General features: G+C 40.3%; 1 protein-coding gene across 6 annotated transcripts in view; it reads right to left on the reverse strand.

Moving 5' to 3' along the window:
* GABPB1 (GA binding protein transcription factor subunit beta 1) overlaps nt 1-20,064 on the reverse strand; it is a 113,660-nt gene that overhangs the window by 4,587 nt on the left and 89,009 nt on the right. For 4 of the 6 annotated variants that reach the window (XR_008892482.1, XM_056572189.1, XM_056572191.1 and 1 more), the window contains one exon: nt 201-257. The exons of the other annotated variants lie outside the window; for them this stretch is intronic. Coding sequence is in view for 3 of the 4 variants with exons in the window: in XM_056572189.1 (XP_056428164.1) it covers nt 201-257 (57 nt within the window). In the remaining variant the exon portion in view is untranslated. The remainder of the gene's footprint in view (nt 1-200; nt 258-20,064) is intronic. 6 annotated transcript variants of the gene reach the window in all.

Raw genomic sequence — 20,064 nt, forward strand, 5'->3', positions numbered from 1 at the left:
GGATCAAACACCATGCAAAAAAAAAAAAAGTCTAAATAAAGTCATAAAAAGGCGGCATTAGCAAATGAAGTTTTATTGATCAAAAAAACATGACAACAAAATCACACACACAGCAGCCACAAAATGTGGAGAAGTCAGGGTATTTATTTTAAAGAGTCTCTCAAAAACATACAGAACGGTTTTGAAATGTATAGCGGTACCTGAGAGAACTCCTGAGTATTCACAATATAGATTTCTGACCCAGAAGATTCTGGAATCTGGCAGACCGAAAAAAAAATTTAAAAAAATAAAGAAAAAAGGATACACACAGTTTTACAATAACCACTGTAAACAATCAGTACTTTATGCTGCCAATGTGAAGCTAGTAAAAAAATTAAAAAGTTGTTGATCTAAATGATCCAAATCGTCCATGTAACTGCAATCAATGACTAGAACTTGAAAAAAAGGTACATCTTAAACCAATTTCAGACAAGCATATAATGGCCACAAGTCCTAGCATAGATCCCCATGATCCCAGCATTAGGATACACCTTAACAGTTACTTCAGCAGTTTTTTTTTTTTTTTTTAGATTGCTTTTTTTGCAGTTAAAACAACATGGATAAAAACTGTATGTGAACATAACCATAAACCAGTTTAGGACAAGCCTAATATAGCCCCAATATTTTTTTTTGCCTATTATAGCTTAAAGTCCCAGCCCAAACACGGGTCTTGTGACCCAAACTGAAAGATCTCCACAATGCGTTCAGTTTAGCACATTAGACCCTTCGTTCGACTGGGACCTTTTCGTTCAGTTTTTTGCCCCAAAGCCAGAAGTGGATTTAAAAAGGAATGAAAAATAAAAGGAAACATTTCATGGAAACAGCTGTCCTGACCATGAAAATACAGCCACATCTGATATAATTGCCATTAAATGGGCACTCTCATTAAAGCTAATTTTTGCTTTTGCACTCCTCATGGTAAATAAAACATCTTTCTAATGTACTTTGTTTATAAAAAATAAAAAAATAAAAGCAACCTTAGCCAATCATAGCTCATCTCACACTGAACTGCTCTGAGCTGTGTGTAGCAGAGTGAGGGAGGAAGTTCTTCCTTGTATGGCTTCAGATGAGGTCATGCCTGCTGGGGAATGCCCCTTCCCAATCTGTGAATCTGACTGAGCAGAAAATACAGAGCAATATCAAGGTAGAAAACTAAAAAAAAAAAAAAGGTAAGGGATGGTTTATCTTGATTGGGGCAGTGAACTGGGAGGTTTATAAAAGTTAACAAGATCATGACAAGTACTCTTTAACCAGTTGCATTTCAGCAAAAAAAGAACAAAAAAACATTTGTTTATTGCTTTCCCAATTCATTGACCAACAAGCACAAAAATGGAATGAAACATAGTAGTGAAGGGGGGATACTTTTCGTCAAACCACCCACCGGAAGAAAAGTGACAGGTGCCCTGCCCCCTGAAACTTCTCGTCAACCCTCCCACCGGAAGAAAAGTGAGTTACCACACCTCTTTGTGACGTCATGTCAGGCCCCTTTGTGACGTCATGTCACGCCCCCCCCTCCCTGAACAGCTGCGCCCCCTTTCACCCACAGTAATTGTCCTAATCTCCTAAAGGTCTGTGACTGTTTATAGTACTATATAAACATGTTCCGACATGTCTTAAGACCCTCCTCCCTGCACAGCTTTACCTCCCCCACCCCCTTCTCACACAGCCAGTGACGTAATCTCCTTAGGGGGGGGGGGGGTGAATGGGCATAATAATATGAACATGTCCAGCAGCAGACTGTTTCTACGGCAGCTGTTCTCGCTTCTGTCAATATTCACAAAGGAATCGTATTCATTACACATTATATAGAAACATTTTCTCAGTATGTTAGTAGGTTTTATAGAACGTGTGAATATAAGTTTTATATCAGGTTTTCAACAGAGGTCGGCACAGAATGTTATATAAATAATTATATCACATTATATAGAAACAGGCACTTTTTATGGTATATTCACACATGTAGATATAATCTGATAATCCATCATCACAGTTTAACAGTTTGTTTGTACAATATGTGTCTATATCAATGACTTAAGACGCCTCTATGTAAGACAGTGGTTCTTAACGTGGGTTCTATTGAACCCCAGGGGTTCGGCGAGTCAGTCCAGGGGGTTCGGCGGGGGAGTTCGCAACAAGACAGGCAAACCAAGCAATTGCTTGGGGCCCAGAGCAGAGTTGGTGTTTGCCCGTCATGTAGCGACTATTAACTATTAACTCCCTGCGGCCCCGCATTAAGTTTAAAAACGCAGGGCCGCCAGGATATAGCGCACGCCGGGACGTCACGTGCGTGCGCCCATGGAAACAAAGGCGCCGAGGGCCGGAGGATAGAGAAGGAGGAAGACGCGCGCTGGCCAGCTTGGTAAGTGACCAGCGGCACGTCATCTTCTGTGCTCCGACCACCGGTCCCGAGACCTACTGCTATAGCCGGAGCGGTGGTCAGAGCGCTGAAGTGGGCAGTACACAGGCATACAGCCTCCAGCCATACACTGTATATGGCTGGAGGCTGTATGTCTGTGGGGGAACACTGCCTACATCAGTGGTCTTCAATCTGTGGACCTCCAGATGTTGCAAAACTAAAACTCCCAGCAAACGGCTGTCCGGGTATGCTGGGGGTTGTAGTTTTGCAACATCTGGAGGTAAAGCCGCACATTTCTGAACTGGTCTCTAAAAGACAACAGCAGAAATCACACTGATGTGCAGTAAATATTCATTATGTTTTTGTGTGAAAATTGAGAATTTTCCTATCCTAAGTGACGGAAAATTGGGATTTTATTAAAGACAAGACGCGAGTATTATGCTAATTAACTTCTTTACTGAAACTCAGCAGCTAGTATGTAATGTAAGTATTAACAGAAAAAAGACTTTTTTACAATATAACAAAGGGTATATGAACATGCAACCTAGGGTGCAACCTAGCATGAAGTCCCGTGACATTAGCCAATCAGACTGTAGTACAGGTGATAAAGGTATCCCACACACAGATATCTCCCTTCTTCTTTGCGGAAACCATCCATTGGCAGAAATTACAGGAAGTTGATCATGAAGATAGTGTAGGAGGAATGGAAGTCGAAGGAATGTGGATCCTGTGAAGTGACGTCAAAGTTGATGACTAACGGAGAAGGGATCCTATTGTGGAGCTGTTGAATAGATAGAAATACATGTTATAGGGATGGGTTTTAGGGAGGGATAATACTCGCGTCTTGTCTTTAATAAAATCCCAATTTTCCGTCACTTAGGATAGGAAAATTCTCAATTTTATGGCAAGACAAGATGCTTCGTATTATGCTAGTTCAAAGCTTAATCGAAGTAATCATACAAGTACATAAAATGACTAAATAAATAATAATAATTCTTATCACAATAATAGCATAGATACATGAGATTCAGGTCTAAAGTAAAAGGTTTTAAAAGTAGAGTCAGAGGACCAATTGGCCGCTTTTAATAGATCCGAGAGAGAAGCGCCCGATTGGAAAAGTTTGGTAGAGACTGCACTTCTGGTAGAATGAGCTGTAAATTTGGAAATATCAATACCAGCCAGGTGCATGGTTTGTTTAACCCATCTAGCCAGAGTAGGTGAGGAAACTGGGGCGTGAGGTTTACAGAAAGAGATTAATAATTGGGAAGAAGATGGAATTCGAAGAGATTCAGTTCTGGATTCGTAAGAACGAAGACAGCGAACAACACAAAGTTTTTCATTATCCGGAAAGGAAGGGTAAAAGACGGAATGGAGATTCGTTTTAGTACGTCGGTAGATAGAGAAAGTAACACCTTGAGGTGTAAATTGTCTGCGAGAAACATCTAATGATTTAACATCCGAGACCCTTTTGACGGAGATAAGGCACAAAAGGGTAGTAAGTTTAAAGGATAGTAATTTTAACGATAAATTATCATTATCGTCCCAGGAAATAAACATATCAAGTATGATGTTTACATTCCAAGTAGAATTGTATTTAGGAAGAGGAGGTCTACGAAAACGTATACCTTTAAGTAATTGACAAACTAAAGGATGCCTACCCACTGGGATGGAATCTATAGGAAGGTGTCTAGAGGAGATCGCCGAGCGATAAAGATTAATTGTTCTATAGGCTTTACCAGCATCAAATGATTCTGATAAGAAATTTAAGACATGGGAAATAGATGTTCGTAAGGGATCCAAGTGTCGTTGATCGCACCAATGAGACCAAAGTCTCCAGGCTGATCCGTAAGCTGATTTGGTACCCGGAGCCCATGCATCTGAAAGGATGTCTTGAGTCGATCTTGAAAACTGGAAATCAACTCCTGGTGACCCGAAATCATCCAAGCCACCAGAGGTAGATGGCCCGACAAAATCAGAGGATGACAGTTCCCTTGAGGATCTAGTAAAAGATCGGGGGTGGAGGGAAGGAGACGGGGTAGGTCTATGAGCAGGTGTAAGATTTGGGGAAACCAGGATTGAGTTGGCCATAGGGGAGTTATAAGAACCAGAGTGGCTTTTTGGATCGAGGTTTGAGAGAGAACTCGAGGGATTAGATTGAACGGAGGAAATGCATATAGGGTTTCCTGAGGCCATGACTGCAGAAAGGCATCCACCCCTAGAGCTTCTGGATCTGGACGCCAACTGAAGAACAGAGGTAGTTGGGTATTCAGGCGGGAGGCAAAAAGGTCTATGTGAAGAGGGCCCCATAGAGAATTGATTGATTGAAAAATCGAAAGAAGGAGCTTCCAGTCGCTGGAGTCCGTGAGGTAACGTGAATACCAATCCGCTACTGAATTGGAAATCCCTGGTAAGTATTCCGCCTTCAGGATGATACTTCTGTCCAAACAGAAATGCCAAAATTCTTTGACAGAATCTGCAAGAACTTTGGAAGTCGTACCTCCCAGGTTGTTGATTTATTGAACAGCAGAAATGTTGTCCATACGAAGGAGGACACAACAATGGGAGGAATTTTTTGCAAAACTTTTCAATGCAAAAAATCCTGCCAGAAGTTCCAGACAATTTATGTGAGATTGAGATTCCGTCGGTGACCATTTCCCTCCTGTGGAAAGAGAACCGCAGCGAGCTCCCCATCCGGAAAGACTCGCATCCGATTCTATAATTATGTCCGGATTTGGATGGAAAATTGTTTTTCCATTCCACGACTCTATGTGAGTGAGCCACCAGAGAAGTTCTTCTCTGGCTTCTGAAGATAGTGGAATTTCGTCGGAGTAACCGAGACCTTCCCTTAGATGACGGATCTTTAAGCGTTGAAGAGCCCTGTAATGGAGGGGAGCTGGGAAAATGGCTTGAATTGAGGCTGATAAGAGGCCTACTATCCGGGCAATTGTCCTCAAAGAAATTATATCCTTGCGGAGAATTTGTTTGATCTCCTTCCGAATGGTTTTCAACCTCCTCGGAGGAAGGCTCAGAGTGGTCAATTGAGTGTTGATCATAAAGCCTAGGAACTCTAGGTCCTGAGAAGGAACTAAGATTGATTTCTTGTAGTTTATCAGAAAGCCCAGATGAATCAGAAGAGAGAGAGTCCAATCCAAGTGGAGCAAAAGTAACTCTTTTGATTGGGCCATAAGGAGAATGTCGTCTAGATAGATGATAAGACGAACTCCTCGACTTCTGAGAGACGCTACTACCGGTTTCAATAGCTTCGTAAAGCACCATGGGGCTGAAGATAGGCCGAAAGGAAGGCAAGTAAATTGCCACTTTTGGTTTTCCCAAAGAAATTGTAGGAACATTTGGGAAGAAGCATGGATTGGGACAGTGAGGTATGCCTCTTTTAAGTCTATTTTTACAAGCCAATCGTGTTGTAGTAGGATGTCCCTTAGTAGATGAATGCCCTCCATTTTGAAGTGGCGATAGATTACTAAATTGTTCAAGAGTTTCAAATTGATCACTGGTCTGTGACCTCCATCTTTCTTTTTTACCAGAAACAAGTTGCTGATAAAACCTGGTGATTGGTTTGGAATCGGAATAATTGCCTGTTTGGCAAATAAGTCTCTGATTTCTTGATCTATAAGGGTTTTGTCTGTTTGAGAGAATTGAATCGGATGTGGTAGATAGGTTTGGATAGGAGGAGAGACAAATTCTATTTGATAGCCTTGGACCGTGTTTAGGATCCAAGAGTCGGACGTAATCGTAGTCCAATTGTGGGAAAAATACAGGAGTCTTCCCCCCAGTGGAATATTTTGGGAAGAAGACTGAGGAAGGCTTACCTGTGGGAGGTCTTGAACGAGGAAATCCTCTGTGACCTCTGGCTCTCCATGGTCTGCCCCTGTATGGAAAGAAGGGGGGAGGGGGTGCGGAGGAGTGGCCTGAGGATTGTGATTTATGGGAGTAGGAGCCTCTGTGGTATTGACTTTGAGAGGAACGGCCGGAAGAGCGGCCCCGACCTCTTCCAGCCTTCCCAAAAACTCGTTGAGAAAAAACTTTTTTCATTGAAACTTGGGCCTTATTCAGAGATGAGAATAGGCCGACATATTTATTAAGCTCTTTAATGAAATCATCTCCAAAGAGCATGCCCTTGGTGGGATTTGGTGGTTCTACTGTGGCCAAATTGGTTAGCTGGGGGTCTATTTTTAACAGAATGGAGCGTTTACGCTCGTTAGAGAGGGAAGCGTTAGCATTCCCGAAAATACATATGGCCCTTTGGGCCCACCCTTTAAGGGTTTCAGGATCCACCTGTGTATCTGAAGTGGATGCCTCTTCTGCTAAATTTAAAATTTTTGTCAGAGGACCCAATAGGTCCATCAACTTGTCCTGACAGGACTTGAAACTTCTATCCACTCCCTTTTTTGGGTTGTTACCGGTTTTAAAGAGAAATTTTGCAATGAGTGGATCTAATTCTGGGGTGTGAGAGGCATTGTTTGGCAGAGTTGGTCTAGGACATTCTGCTTTTAGTTTGTTACGGGACAGTTTGTCCAGAGGCTTGTTGGCCCATTGTGAAATGAATTCGGCTACCTTTGTTTTTGGTAGCCATTCCCCAGAACGTGGATGACATATCAATGCCGGGTCAAAGTATGTGTCACCCGATTCAGTTAAATTAGTTTCTTCCTGACTGCCAGGGTCATCATGATTGGCATCACTGTCCTCCGAGACATATAGTATCTCATCAATGTCCCCAATGTCTGAGTCAGCTGACTCTTCAGATGAGGATACCTTGAAGGAGTTTGGCTTAGCTCTGAGGCTAGACTTCTTAACCCTGCTGGATTGAGCTTCCTCACGGGTTGAGGGTACGTCTTGTGGTTTGTGTGAACCACCTGTGCCAGAGGCTTGAGTAAATTCTGCATTCTGAGAATGTGATAAATCTTGGCGTACTCCTGAGGTATTTTTACCTTGTCTAGCGGAGTAGGGGCCGTCAGTAGAATGCCTTCTCTTAGCCTTTGCCTTTCCTGGCCCCTTAAGTCCCTTAGCCAATTGGGACACGGACTCCTCTGGGGACCAGAATTGGTCCGAGGGAGTTAAGGGAGGTATAGAGCCCATGTTTGAGGAATTGGAGCGGGCTATGGCCAGTGACACTGATTTGTCAATAGAGCCCTGCAAAGCAGAGACTGCGGATTGTACCGCTACATTAATGGATTTAGAAATAGAAGCGTCCACCAGAGATTGTAAATTCTCTGGGAGAACATTTTCTGATGGAGTTTTATTTTCCTCAGACATTTTTCAAATAACTGCAGAAGAACACAACAAAAAATTATCTGTAAGGGTATAATTAAGGATTAAAACTAATAGACAATTAAATTGAATATAGGAACAATTAATGATAGAGTCAGTTAATATTATAAGAGAGATATGAGGTTACAATAATGATAAAAGATGAAGAACTATGTATATTGAATACAGCCACCGGGTGGCAGAATAGGATAAGAGAGGAAAGAGAAATACTGTTTCAGAATGAATTTCTATTTAAAAGACATAAATTGTACAATTAATAGGATACAGTGTGAGGAGAAAATACACGTCCTGCAGGTTCTGTCACTCTGAGGAGAATGACGAGATCCCGAGAACGCCAGACAGAGGACGACCTCTCTGTCAGCAAGTCTCGCGAGACTTGCGTGAGCGCCGGAGAATACAGGGAGCGCTCGGGCTGCGATAACGGCGCGAAGAGAAGAAATAGGAATATTGTGAGGTAAAGTAAAAAGGGGGGGGAATGAACCGGGGGGTATGGAGTTAAAATGAGAACCGGAATAACCGTGGAGAAGCAGGGAAAAGCGATTAGAATATGTGGAATGAAGGATAATCGCAATGAGAATAAAATAATTATATAGAACTAGATATGAGAGAAAGATATTGATAAAAGGAGAAAAGAAAAGGAATGACAATTTATTAAATAATTAATTAATGAAATAAGCAATGGAAATAATATTAGTGTTTTGAGAGAAAAAATACTTATCTTAATCACTCTGCTGAGCAGCAAAGAAGAAGGAAGATATCTGTGTGTGGGATACCTTTATCACCTGTACTACAGTCTGATTGGCTAATGTCACGGGACTTCATGCTAGGTTGCACCCTAGGTTGCATGTTCATATACCCTTTGTTATATTGTAAAAAAGTCTTTTTTCTGTTAATACTTACATTACATACTAGCTGCTGAGTTTCAGTAAAGAAGTTAATTAGCATAATACGAAGCGTCTTGTCTTGCCATAAAATCATGTTTTCATGGTTTTGTTCTTAATGGTTTTGTTCATTTTGCGCACCTATGTATAAATATATACTTAAATATATACCTCCTATGTTTTGAATTTGAAAAAAACATTTTATTTGTCCAATTAAGAGGGGTTCTGTGAATGCGCATATGAAACTGGTGAGGTTCAGTACCTCCAACAAGGTTAAGAACCACTGATGTAAGGGATCTTGAATTATTTTAGTGTGGGATCTAAAACATTTCATTTATAGCATCGTACATTGCATAATATTAATACCACCTTCTAATATAGCGTTCCATGGCCCATAAAATGAATAACACTGCCTAATATTGTGTCACAGCAGCTATAATATTAATACCACGGCAACCATAATAATAATACCACTGTCTAATATTGTGTCTCTCGGTTGAAGTCTTTTTTCAAACTTACAAACTGTTACTATATGTCTTTTATATAGTTTTTGCTACATATATCAAACACATTTCATAGAAGATGTTTTATTTTGTACATTTGTAAAGTTAAATACCATTTAGAGGAATAAAGTAAATAAATTAATACTACCTCTTAATATTGTGCACCATCAGCCAAAACATTAATACCACCGCCTAATATATTTCAGCAGGCATAATATTATTACAGCCTCTTAATATTGGGCCCCATCAGCCATAACATGAATACAACACCTAATATTGTTCCCCATCAGCAATAACATGAATACCACCGCCTAATGTTTCAGCAGCCACAATACAGGGTGGGCCATTTATATGGATACACCTTAATAAAATTGGAATGGTTGGTGATATTAACTTCCTGTTTGTGGCACATTAGTATATGTGAGGGGGGAAACTTTTCAAGATGGGTGGAGACCATGGCGCCCATTTTGAAGTCGGCCATTTTGAATCCAACTTTTGTTTTTTCAAACTTATTGGGAATTTCACAAGAAAAACACTGGTGTGCTTGGTTTTAACATAACTTTATTCTTTCATTAGTTATTTACAAGTTTCTCTTTGTTTACAGCCATTGACATGTCAACGAGGTTAACACGTGAGGAGCGGATAGAAATTGTGTTGATGTCTGGTGAACGCAGTAACCGGGTCATTGCAGCAGATTTCAATGCAAGACACCCTACAACACCACCCATCTCCCATGCTACAGTTAGCAAACTGCTTGCTAAGTTTCGTGAAACTGGTTCAGTATTGGATTTGTCAAAATGTGGACACATGAAATGTGTCACTAATGAAGAAAAATCAGTGGCTGTCCTCGCTTCATTCAGCAAGAGCCCACAGCGTAGCACTTGCCGCATGTCACTGGAGAGTGGCATTAGTCGAACATCCCTTCGGCGGATATTAGCTACTCACAAATGGCACCCTTACAAACTCAAGCTACTGCAGCATCTCAACGAGGATGACCCAGAACGGTGCACTGAATTTGCAGGATGGGCAAAACAAAAATTGGAACAGGACCCTCAGTTTACGCAGAAGATTTTGTTCAGTGATGAGGAAAACTTTTATGTGAATGGTGAAGTTAACAAACAAAACCACCGCTATTGGTCTGACACTAACCCACATTGGATAGATCCCTCCAAGACAGTTGGAACACAAAAATTGATGGTATGGTGTGGTATATGGGGTACAAAGATAGTGGGGCCATTCTTCATCAATGGAAACCTCAAGGCCACTGGATATGCGAAATTGCTACATGATTATGTGTTTCCCTCTTTATGCACTGAAGCTGGCACGTTCCCTGAGTTTTTCCAGCAAGATGTGCACCACCACATTATGGGTGTCACGTCCGAGCATTCCTAGATGAACAGTTTCCTGGAAAGTGGATTGGTCGTCGTGGGCCAGTTGAATGGCCCCCAAGGTCTCCTGATCTGACTCCCTTAGACTTTTATCTTTGGGGTCATCTGAAGGAAATTGTCTATGCTGTGACGATATGAGATGTGCAGACCTGAAACTACGGATACTGGAAGCCTGTGCTAGCATTTCTCCTGCGGAGTTGCTATCAGTGTGTGAAGAGTGGGAGAAGAGGGTTGCATTGACAATCCAATACAATGGGCAGCACATTGAACACATTTTATTGTTTTTCTTGTGAAATTCCCAATAAGTTTGATGTGTCACATGACCCTCTTCCAATTGAAAAAACAAAAGTTGGCTTCAAAATGGCTGACTTCAAAATGGCCATCATGGTCACCACCCATCTTGAGAAGTTTCCCCCTCTCACATATACTAATGTACCAACCATTCCCATTTTATTAAGGTGTATCTATATAAATGGCCCACCCTGTATTAATATCATCTTCTAATATTGAGATCCATGACCCATAACATTAATAACACTGCCTAATATTGGGGCCCAGCAGCTATAATATTAATACCACGGCCTGATATTATGTACTATCAACCATAATATTAATAGCACTGCCTAATATTGTGTCGCTAGGTTGAAGTCTTTTGTCAAACTAACAAACTGTTACTATGTTTCCCTTTGGAGCATTCTAGGTTTTGTTTTCTTACTTTGTAAACAATTATATTCTCAAAGTTCACAACTTAGAGTTACGATCATTTTACACCAAACTATAAGAGCTTTAGGTACTGTATACATGACAAAGATTTTGGAAAATATCCCCAATAATATACAGCGCAACCAGATATTGTTCCAAAGGTAAGGGAAAGAAATATATCCAAATCAAGCTGTATAAACAGAGCTTTCCAGCAGAAGCACATTTTTTTCTGTACAGAAGCCACACATTCCACGGAGTAGTGACAACGAGGTACAGGCAGGTTTTTCTATTACACCCTTAACAACTGTGCAAAAGCAGCATACATAGCCGCATCCCAGAACAGCTGTATAAACAAAGCGTTTTGCAACAGTCAATCCCCCTATTTCTCACAGTAGACACCCATAAAAGTAACATAGATGTGTCTGTAGGGGCTATATCAATGAATAGTGACGCCTCAATGTAAGGGATCTTTAATTATTTTAGTGTGGGATCTAAAGAAGATCATTTATAGTAGTGTACATTGCATAACTTTAATACCATACCTAATAGTGTTTCATCAGACATAACATTAATACCACCCTCTAATATTGTGTCCTATGAGCTATAATATTAATACCACGGACTGATATTATGTCCCATCAAACATAATATTAATACCGCTGCTTAATATTGTGTCTCTAGGTTGAAGTCTTTTTGCAACCTTACAAACTGTTACAATGTTTCCCTTTGGAGCATTCCGTGTTTTGTTTTCTTTCTTTGTAAACCATGATATTCTCAAAGTTCCCAACTTACAGTTACTTTACACCGCTCTATAAGTGCTTTAGGTACTGTATACATGACAAAGATTCAGGAAAATATTATCACCAATAATATATAATCATACAAATATTACTAACATATAAACTAAAAGAAAATACTATATTGATGATGTTCTATAATTATACAGTAACCCCCGACATGCGATGGCCCCAACATATGATCAAATCGACATACGATGGCCTCTCAGAGGCCATCGCATGTCGATGTCAGCATCGACATACGATGCTTTTATATGTCGGGGCCATCGCATTAACTGCTATCCGACAGCGCAAAATGCTCAAGATGCTGTCGGATAGCAGTTTAAGCATCCCGGACAGGTTCACTTACCGATCCCCGCTGCTCCGGGTCCACTTCGCGATCCTCCGGCGTCTTCTGCATCTTTTCCGGGGTCCGGGCCTCGCATTCCGGCGTCATTATTACGTCGCTGCGCACGCCGCAACTTAATAACGTCACCAGAAAGTGAGGCCCGGACACCGGAGAAGATGCGGAAGAAGCCCGAGGATCCCGAAGAAGACGCCGGAGCAGCGGGACAGCATCGGGAGCGGTGAGGACGTGGCGGGGACAGGTGAGTATTAAATACACTTTTTACATTGCACGAATCCCTCAACATAAGATGGATTCGACAAACGATGGGTCGTTTGGAACGAATTACCATCGTATGTTCAGGGACCACTGTAATACATAAATCTATTATCAGTGACAGTAATAATAACAGTGAGTAAATGAAGAAGAGGTAGTCCAGCAGTCCCTTTAAAATGTAGATCCTTTATTGAACTTTTTCTTAAAAATGCAGAGCACACACCATACACCTTCACCTGGTCAGCAAACTTCTCCTATGTTACACATCCTTTACTTTGTAACCAGGTGGATGGTGTTGTGGAAATAATGGATTGTTTAATTGTAGGGGCAACCTGAATGCCCAAATTAGGGGCTTTTGTGTAAACAATGGGTGGATGGGAAGGTATGTTATGTCCAATGATTTTATCCTTTTTTAAAAAATGCCAATTGTTTCTGATTATCATTTCAATTTTTTTATAGTCTTTATTGAAGGGTAAAATGATCTTAGGGTCGTCATTATAAGTTTGTGTCTTTGGGTCTTTGGCAATAAAAAAAGAGGATCTATCCAAAGCACAAACTTGATTAAAAGATTTATCAAGGACACTTTTTGGATAATCTTTATCCAAGGATTTTCCAGTAAGAACTTGGGCCTCCTCTTCAAATTTGGTCTGCGGTGTGCAATTTCTTTTAAGTCTGCGGTACTGGCCCGTTGGGACATTTAAGAGCCATCTAGGGAGGTGGCAACTATTAAAAAGAATAAAACTATTTTTACTTATTTGTACTGCAGATCAGTTTGCATACATCTATGGTAATAAAAAGATCAAGAAATTCTAAAGTGCCTGTACTTATATGTGGGGTAAAATTTAGATTAAAATTGTTAGTATTAATTTCTTGGATAAAAACTTCCAAAATGTCTCTCGGGCCTTTCCAGATAAAAACTATATCATCGATGTAGCGCCGCCATAGTACGAGATTCGCGCTGATTCTGGGGGTTATAGTTTGTTCCTCCCAGGCTGCCATGAACATATTGGCATAGCTGGGCGTGAATCTCGTACCCATGGCGGTACCGGTAGTTTGGAGGTAAAATTCATTTTCGAAGTAAAAATAGTATTGGGTTAAAATATAATTTATAGCTTGAAGGATAAAATCAATCTGTTGCGGAAAAATATCTGCTTTGGTTAAAAAGTGTTTCACTGCTCGTAGTCCATCAGTGTGATTTATAATAGTGTAAAGGGAACTCACGTCTAAGGATACAAGAATATATTCGGGTTCCCATTTTTTATTTTCTAAGATTTGGATAGCCTGAGTAGTGTCTTTGAGATAGTACTGTGTTGTCTGAACTATGGGTTGTAAAAAACGGTTAATCAGTTGGGAAAGGTTGGATGTAAGTGAATTGATTCCAGATACTATGGGGCGACCAGGGGGGTTGGTGGGATCTTTGTGAATTTTGGGGAGAGAGTAAAAAACAGGTAACCTCTCCTGTGTTCCCAAAATAAACTCATGTTCCTTGAGTGACAAAATGTCAGATTCCAAGGCCTTATCACCTATGGTTTTCAACTCTTTACTAAATTCTACTGTGGGGTCTGATTTTAATTTAATGTAAGTCTGGATATCTGATAGTTGTCGTGTACATTCATTGTTATATTTCTCTGTGTCCAGTATCACGATCCCTCCCCCTTTATCCGCGGGGCGGATCGTGATACTGTTATCTTTTTGTAGCTCTAAGATCGCTTTTTTCTCTTTAAATGTAATATTATTGTTTTTATAATTTGATTTGATATTTAATTTTCTAATATCTGTTTCTACGGATTTACAAATGAGTCTATTATTTTGAGCATTTTTCTGTTTTGTTTGCTTTATTTGTAAATTACAGTCAGGCTAATTGCACTCCTAATTTTGGCTAAATAATGACCAAAATTCCAAGAATATTCCTAGGTGCCATTTGAAGTTTGTCCCTAACTAGCTGATAGGAAAACAATACGAGAACAAAAAGGAATAAATCAATTGAAAAATGCACACTGTTACGCTATGCGCTCCTGCCTCACACGCTGGCCGTTGAGTGCATGGTCCCCTTACCTTCTGCTGCCGACTGGGCTGGGGCTCGCATCGCCGACGCAACCGCATGCGAGCCCCAGTCTGTCACTCTCCGGGTGTTTCCCCTGCCAGAGCTTTAAGATTTAAAGGGCCAGTACGCTCATTAGTGTAACCACCTGTGTCTTGTTGATAAATTCCTCCACCCTCCTCAGTTCTCTGCCGGATCTTTGTTGCCTTGTGCCCTAGAGAAAGCGTTCCATTGTATTGCCTTGCAGTGTACCAGATCTCCTACTCTTGTGACCTTGCTTCTCTGCCGCCTGCCTACCGAATTTCTGCTACGTCCTGACTACGCTACTGTGCCACCTGCCCTGACCTACAGCTATCCTGACTACGAGTTGTCTCATCCCTTCTGTGCTTCGCATCTCCTCAGCCGCCTGTGTGGTCAAGTCGTGCCGGGGGTAGCGACCTGGGTGTCGCCTGCAGCTGCAAGCCCATCCTGCTTTGCGGCGGGCTCTGGTAAAGACCAGCGGCACCTTAGGCTCCGCTCCCTGGCACGGTCCGAGTCCTCTGCCACACAGGTCCAGCAGATCCACATACACCGGAGTTCCTGTCTTCAGAAACGTGAGTGTTACACAAACAACATTCCATGAGATCTTTGAAGCCTTATGGTATATTCACACATGTAGATATAATCTGATAATCCATCAATACAGATGAATAGTTTGTTTATACAATATGTGCATGGATTTAACCATCAGAGACAAAGTCTTCCAACACATTTCAAATTTGCGCTGTTTGGACATACCCAAAGGTAAATACTTTCAAAAGGGCACAATTTATAGTTACATTTATTATGCACCCACCCATTAAGTGTTTCAGGTACTATATAAATAACAGATGCATGAAAATATTGTGCTATTCAGGTAATATCCAGGGCAAACGGGCACTGTGCCTATTGTAAGTAAAAGAAATGTGGCCAATCGTAGAAGATTTAGGAACATATAAACTTAAAATATAATAAATATAATAAAAGAAAATACTATAATAATAATAATGATGTTATATATTTATAGCACATGATAAAGAATGGCATTAAGCATTGTCAGAGACAGTAATATTAATAGGACATGTATGAAGACATAGTAAATACTAGAGTAAAAGTATTTCAGGTTTTGCCAGTCATTCTCACATGAACGAACATCACAGGACCCGCCATGAATTTAAACACGGCACAATTCTTTGATATTCTCACAAAGGGGGGGCCTTATACTTACTGCACTTTCACTAATAAACAACAGTCGGCATTCTCTAGAGGTGCTGAGACACGTGACTAAGCTAGCGGCTTCTCGCTACGCATACGTAGCGGCCCTCACCTCTGTAGCAATGTGTAGGGCCACACCATGAAGAAACTGCAGGTGGTGTAAAAGTTTACAATAGTGGCTCTATAGAAGTCCATTCCTGAAATAAACACAAATCTGTTGCTTATCACATGAAAAATGTATAACATTAATATTTATTTATTCAGCTTTTCTATTTGTTGTTGAATGATTTTGTAAACACAACCAACTATTCAGGGTTAAATTGAACACTTTAAAATAAGCAATTCGTTGCTTTCAAAATAAGCAAAAATGTCCCTAGATCTGTTTTATGTTAAAAATGTCAGTGTGATTATGGTGTTTCCTGTATAGTGCCACTATGTGGAAAGTGTTCTGGTAACAGTTTTGGGGCGCCAGTGAAACAGCCACATTAAAGACTATGGATTGGCCTCATGCCCTCTCAAAAACCCTAACAAGGTAGAAAAAGAGTATGTTTTTCAGGTTTGATCCTCTACAATGCACCTCTCTGGGTAGCCCTCTCAAGTTCACCTTTTAGAACACTCAAGGCAGGGCAGATTTTAGACACTGTGCAAAACTAAAAAGTATGACCTAAATGGTGAAATATTGTACCAAAATACTGTAATGTACTATTTAGCAGGACTTCTCTGTTTCACCATCACATGAACAAATAAATACCACACAACAGTAAATAAAAGCTAAAGCGACCACCCGTGTTATACCCATCAATGCCAGCTAAATAGCACCAAGTAACACACATAATATCCCCCTGCACCAAATACCACAGTGCGGTACAAAATATTTCCCCCTAAGTGGTAAATAAACATGATAATACAACACCAGCAGCACCAAATATTACAGTGCAGCACAAAATAACACAGCCACACTAAACAAATCCCACAATGCACAAAATACCTATCTAACAGCACATAACAAATACTAAGACCGTATATATAAGCATACTTCAACAGCCGTAAACAAATGCCAAAGTGCGACGTAAAATAACGGAGGCCCAGACATGGTCGCACATCCAGAACATAGTAACATAGTTCATAAGGTTGAAAAAAGACCAGATTCCATTAAGTTCAACCTATAAACCTAATGCGTCTCTACTGAGTTGGTCCAGAGAAAGGCAAAAAAACACTCATACTAGAGGTAAAAATTCCTTCCCGACTCCAAATATAGCAGTCAGAATAAATCCCTGGATCAACTTTCTGTACCTATAATTCTAGAATCCATAACCTGTAATGTTATTACTCTAGCTTGAGAGGGGTTCCCAGAGACCCAAGGTGCATTGTAGAGGAGCAAGCCTGAAACACATATACTGTTTTTCTACCCCGTTAGGGTTTTTGAGAGGGCATGAGGTAGGGATCGACAGATACCGATAATCTGCGACCTTTCAGGCCGATAGCCGATAATTTATACCGGAATATCGATATAAATTATCGGCTATTTCCTAGCACCCTCCCCCCACAGATCAATGATTTAAAGCGGGCACATTAAATCAATGAACTGCAACGGCTTTTGCAGGGCCAGAGACCGCCGCCATCACCCGCTCTCCCCCTGCCAGTCCTGGGGTCCTCCCTAGTCCAACCACACCGCTGCCCCATTGTCTCCCCCATCCCCGGTTTTAAAATGACCTGTTCACCTGTTCCCAGGGCCCGCGCTACTTCTGGCTCCGGCGTCGTCCTGAGCTGTCACTGTGCGCACTGACGGTGACGTCGCGTCGCGGGAGCAAGAAGTAGCGCGGACCCCGGGAACAGGGGATGAGGGAGGTAATGGGGCAGCGGCGGTCTCGGTGGTGGTCTCTGGCTGGGGAGGGGGGGGGAGGCATTATCGGCAAGGTAATTGCTGATACCGATAAAGTCCAAAATCGTGAATATCGTCCAATAATATCGGCCAAACCGATAATCGGACGATCCCTAGCATGAGGCCAATCCATAGAGTCTTTAATGTGACTGTTTCACTGGCGCCCCAAAAATGTTACCATAACACTTTCCACGCAGTGGCACTATACAGGAAACACCATAATCACAATGAAATTAAAAACAGATCTAGGAACATTTTTGCTTATTTTGAAAGCAACGAATTGCTTGTTATTTTAAAGCTTTCAATATAACCCTGAATAGTTGGTTGTGTTTACAAATCATTCAACAACAAATAATAGAAAAGCTGAATAAATAAATAATAATAAGGGAGTGATACATTTTTCATGTGATAAGCAACAGATTTGTGTTTGTTATTTCAGGAATGGACTTCTATAGAGCCAGTATTGTAAACTTTTACACCACCTGCAGTTTCTTCATGGTGTGGCACTACACATTGCTATTGTGAGAATATCAAAGAATTGTGCCATGTTTAGAGTCCATTCATGGCGGGTCCTGTGATGTTCGTTCATGTGAGAATGATTGGCAAAACCTGAAATACTTTTACTCTAGTATTTACTATGTGTTCATACATGTCCTATTAATATTACTGTCTCTAACAATGGTTGATGCCATTCTTTATCATGTGCTATAAATATATATCATTATTACAGTATTTTCTTTAAGTTTATATGTTCCTAAATCTTCTACGATTGGCCACATTTCTTTTACTTACAATAGGTACAGTGCCCATTTGCCCTGGATAATACCTGGATAGCACAATATTTAATTAATTTATTTATTTAGTACCTGAAACACTTATGGGGTGGGTGCATAATAAATGTAATTATAAATTGTGCCCTTTTGAAAGTATTTACCTTCGGGTATATCCAAACAGCGCAAATTTGAAATGTGTTGGAGGACTTTGTCTCTGTGATGGTTAAATCCATGCACATATTGTATAAACAAACTATTCATCAGTATTGGTGGATTATCAGATTATATCTACATGTGTGAATATACTATAAGGCCTCAAAGATCTAATGGAATGTTGTGTGCATTTTTCAATAAATGTATTCCTTTTTGTTCTTGTATTGTTTTCCTATCAGCTAGTTAGGGACAAACTTCAAATAGCACCTAGGAATATTCTGGGAATTTTGGTCATTATTTAGCCAAAATTAGGAGTGGAATTAGCCTGACTGTAATTTAAAAATAAAGCAAACATAACAGAAAAATGCTCAAAATAATAGACAAATTTGTGTGATGTTTATTTTATAAATGAAACTCTACTATTGGAGTTTAAACTACAGCTGTAAAATGATAAACACTAGCACTGTAGCTCACTTGGTCTACCACTGAAGATGTGTATCCTTACAGTTCATCAGAACATTACATGTTACCGGAAGCCTAAGAATATACCATGATTTTCAGCACTGCCAGGCAATTACATTGGTAGTGACTTCATTATAGAATGCGAGTTTGTATAATTCTTAGAGATGAGATCCTTGCCTCAGATTTATTTTGTCTATGTTACTTACTTGCGTTTTCTAGCAACCCTTTTATTGTATAAAATTAAGCTTTACATTAAATGAATGGGACCTGTTCATGTAACTACTTTGACTCGGAAGCCTAAAATACACCTACTCTAGTATTTACTATGTGTTCAAACATGTCCTGTTATTATTACTGTCACTGATAATAAATAGATTTATGTATTATAATTATATAACATCATCAATATAGTATTTTCTTTTAGTTTATATGTTAGTAATATTTGTATGATTGTATATATACTTTTTTCCCCTTACATTTGGAACAATACCTGTTTGCAATGTATATTATTGGGTTATAATATTTTCCTGAATATTTGTCATGTATACAGTACCTAAAGCACTTATAGAGCGGTGTAAAATAATTGTAACTAAGTTGTGAACTGAGAATATCATGGTTTACAAAAAAAGAAAACAAAACACGGAATGCTCCAAAGGGAAACATTGTAACAGTTTGTAAGGTTACAAAAAGACTTCAACCTAGAGACACAATATTAAGCAGTGGTATTAATATTATGTTTGATGGGACATAATATCAGTCCGTGGTATTAATATTATAGCTCATAGGACACAATATTAGAGGGTGGTATTAATGTTATGGGTCATGGATCTCTATATTAGAAGACTGTATTAACCCCTTAACGACCAAGGACGTATATTTACATCCTTGGCCGGCTCCCGCGATATAACGCGGGGTCACGCGGTGACCCTGCGTCATATCGGGTTGGTCCCGACATGTATCTGATGCC

This window comes from Hyla sarda, chromosome 4, assembly GCF_029499605.1.
Source record: "Hyla sarda isolate aHylSar1 chromosome 4, aHylSar1.hap1, whole genome shotgun sequence".
Lineage (NCBI taxonomy): Eukaryota > Metazoa > Chordata > Amphibia > Anura > Hylidae > Hyla > Hyla sarda.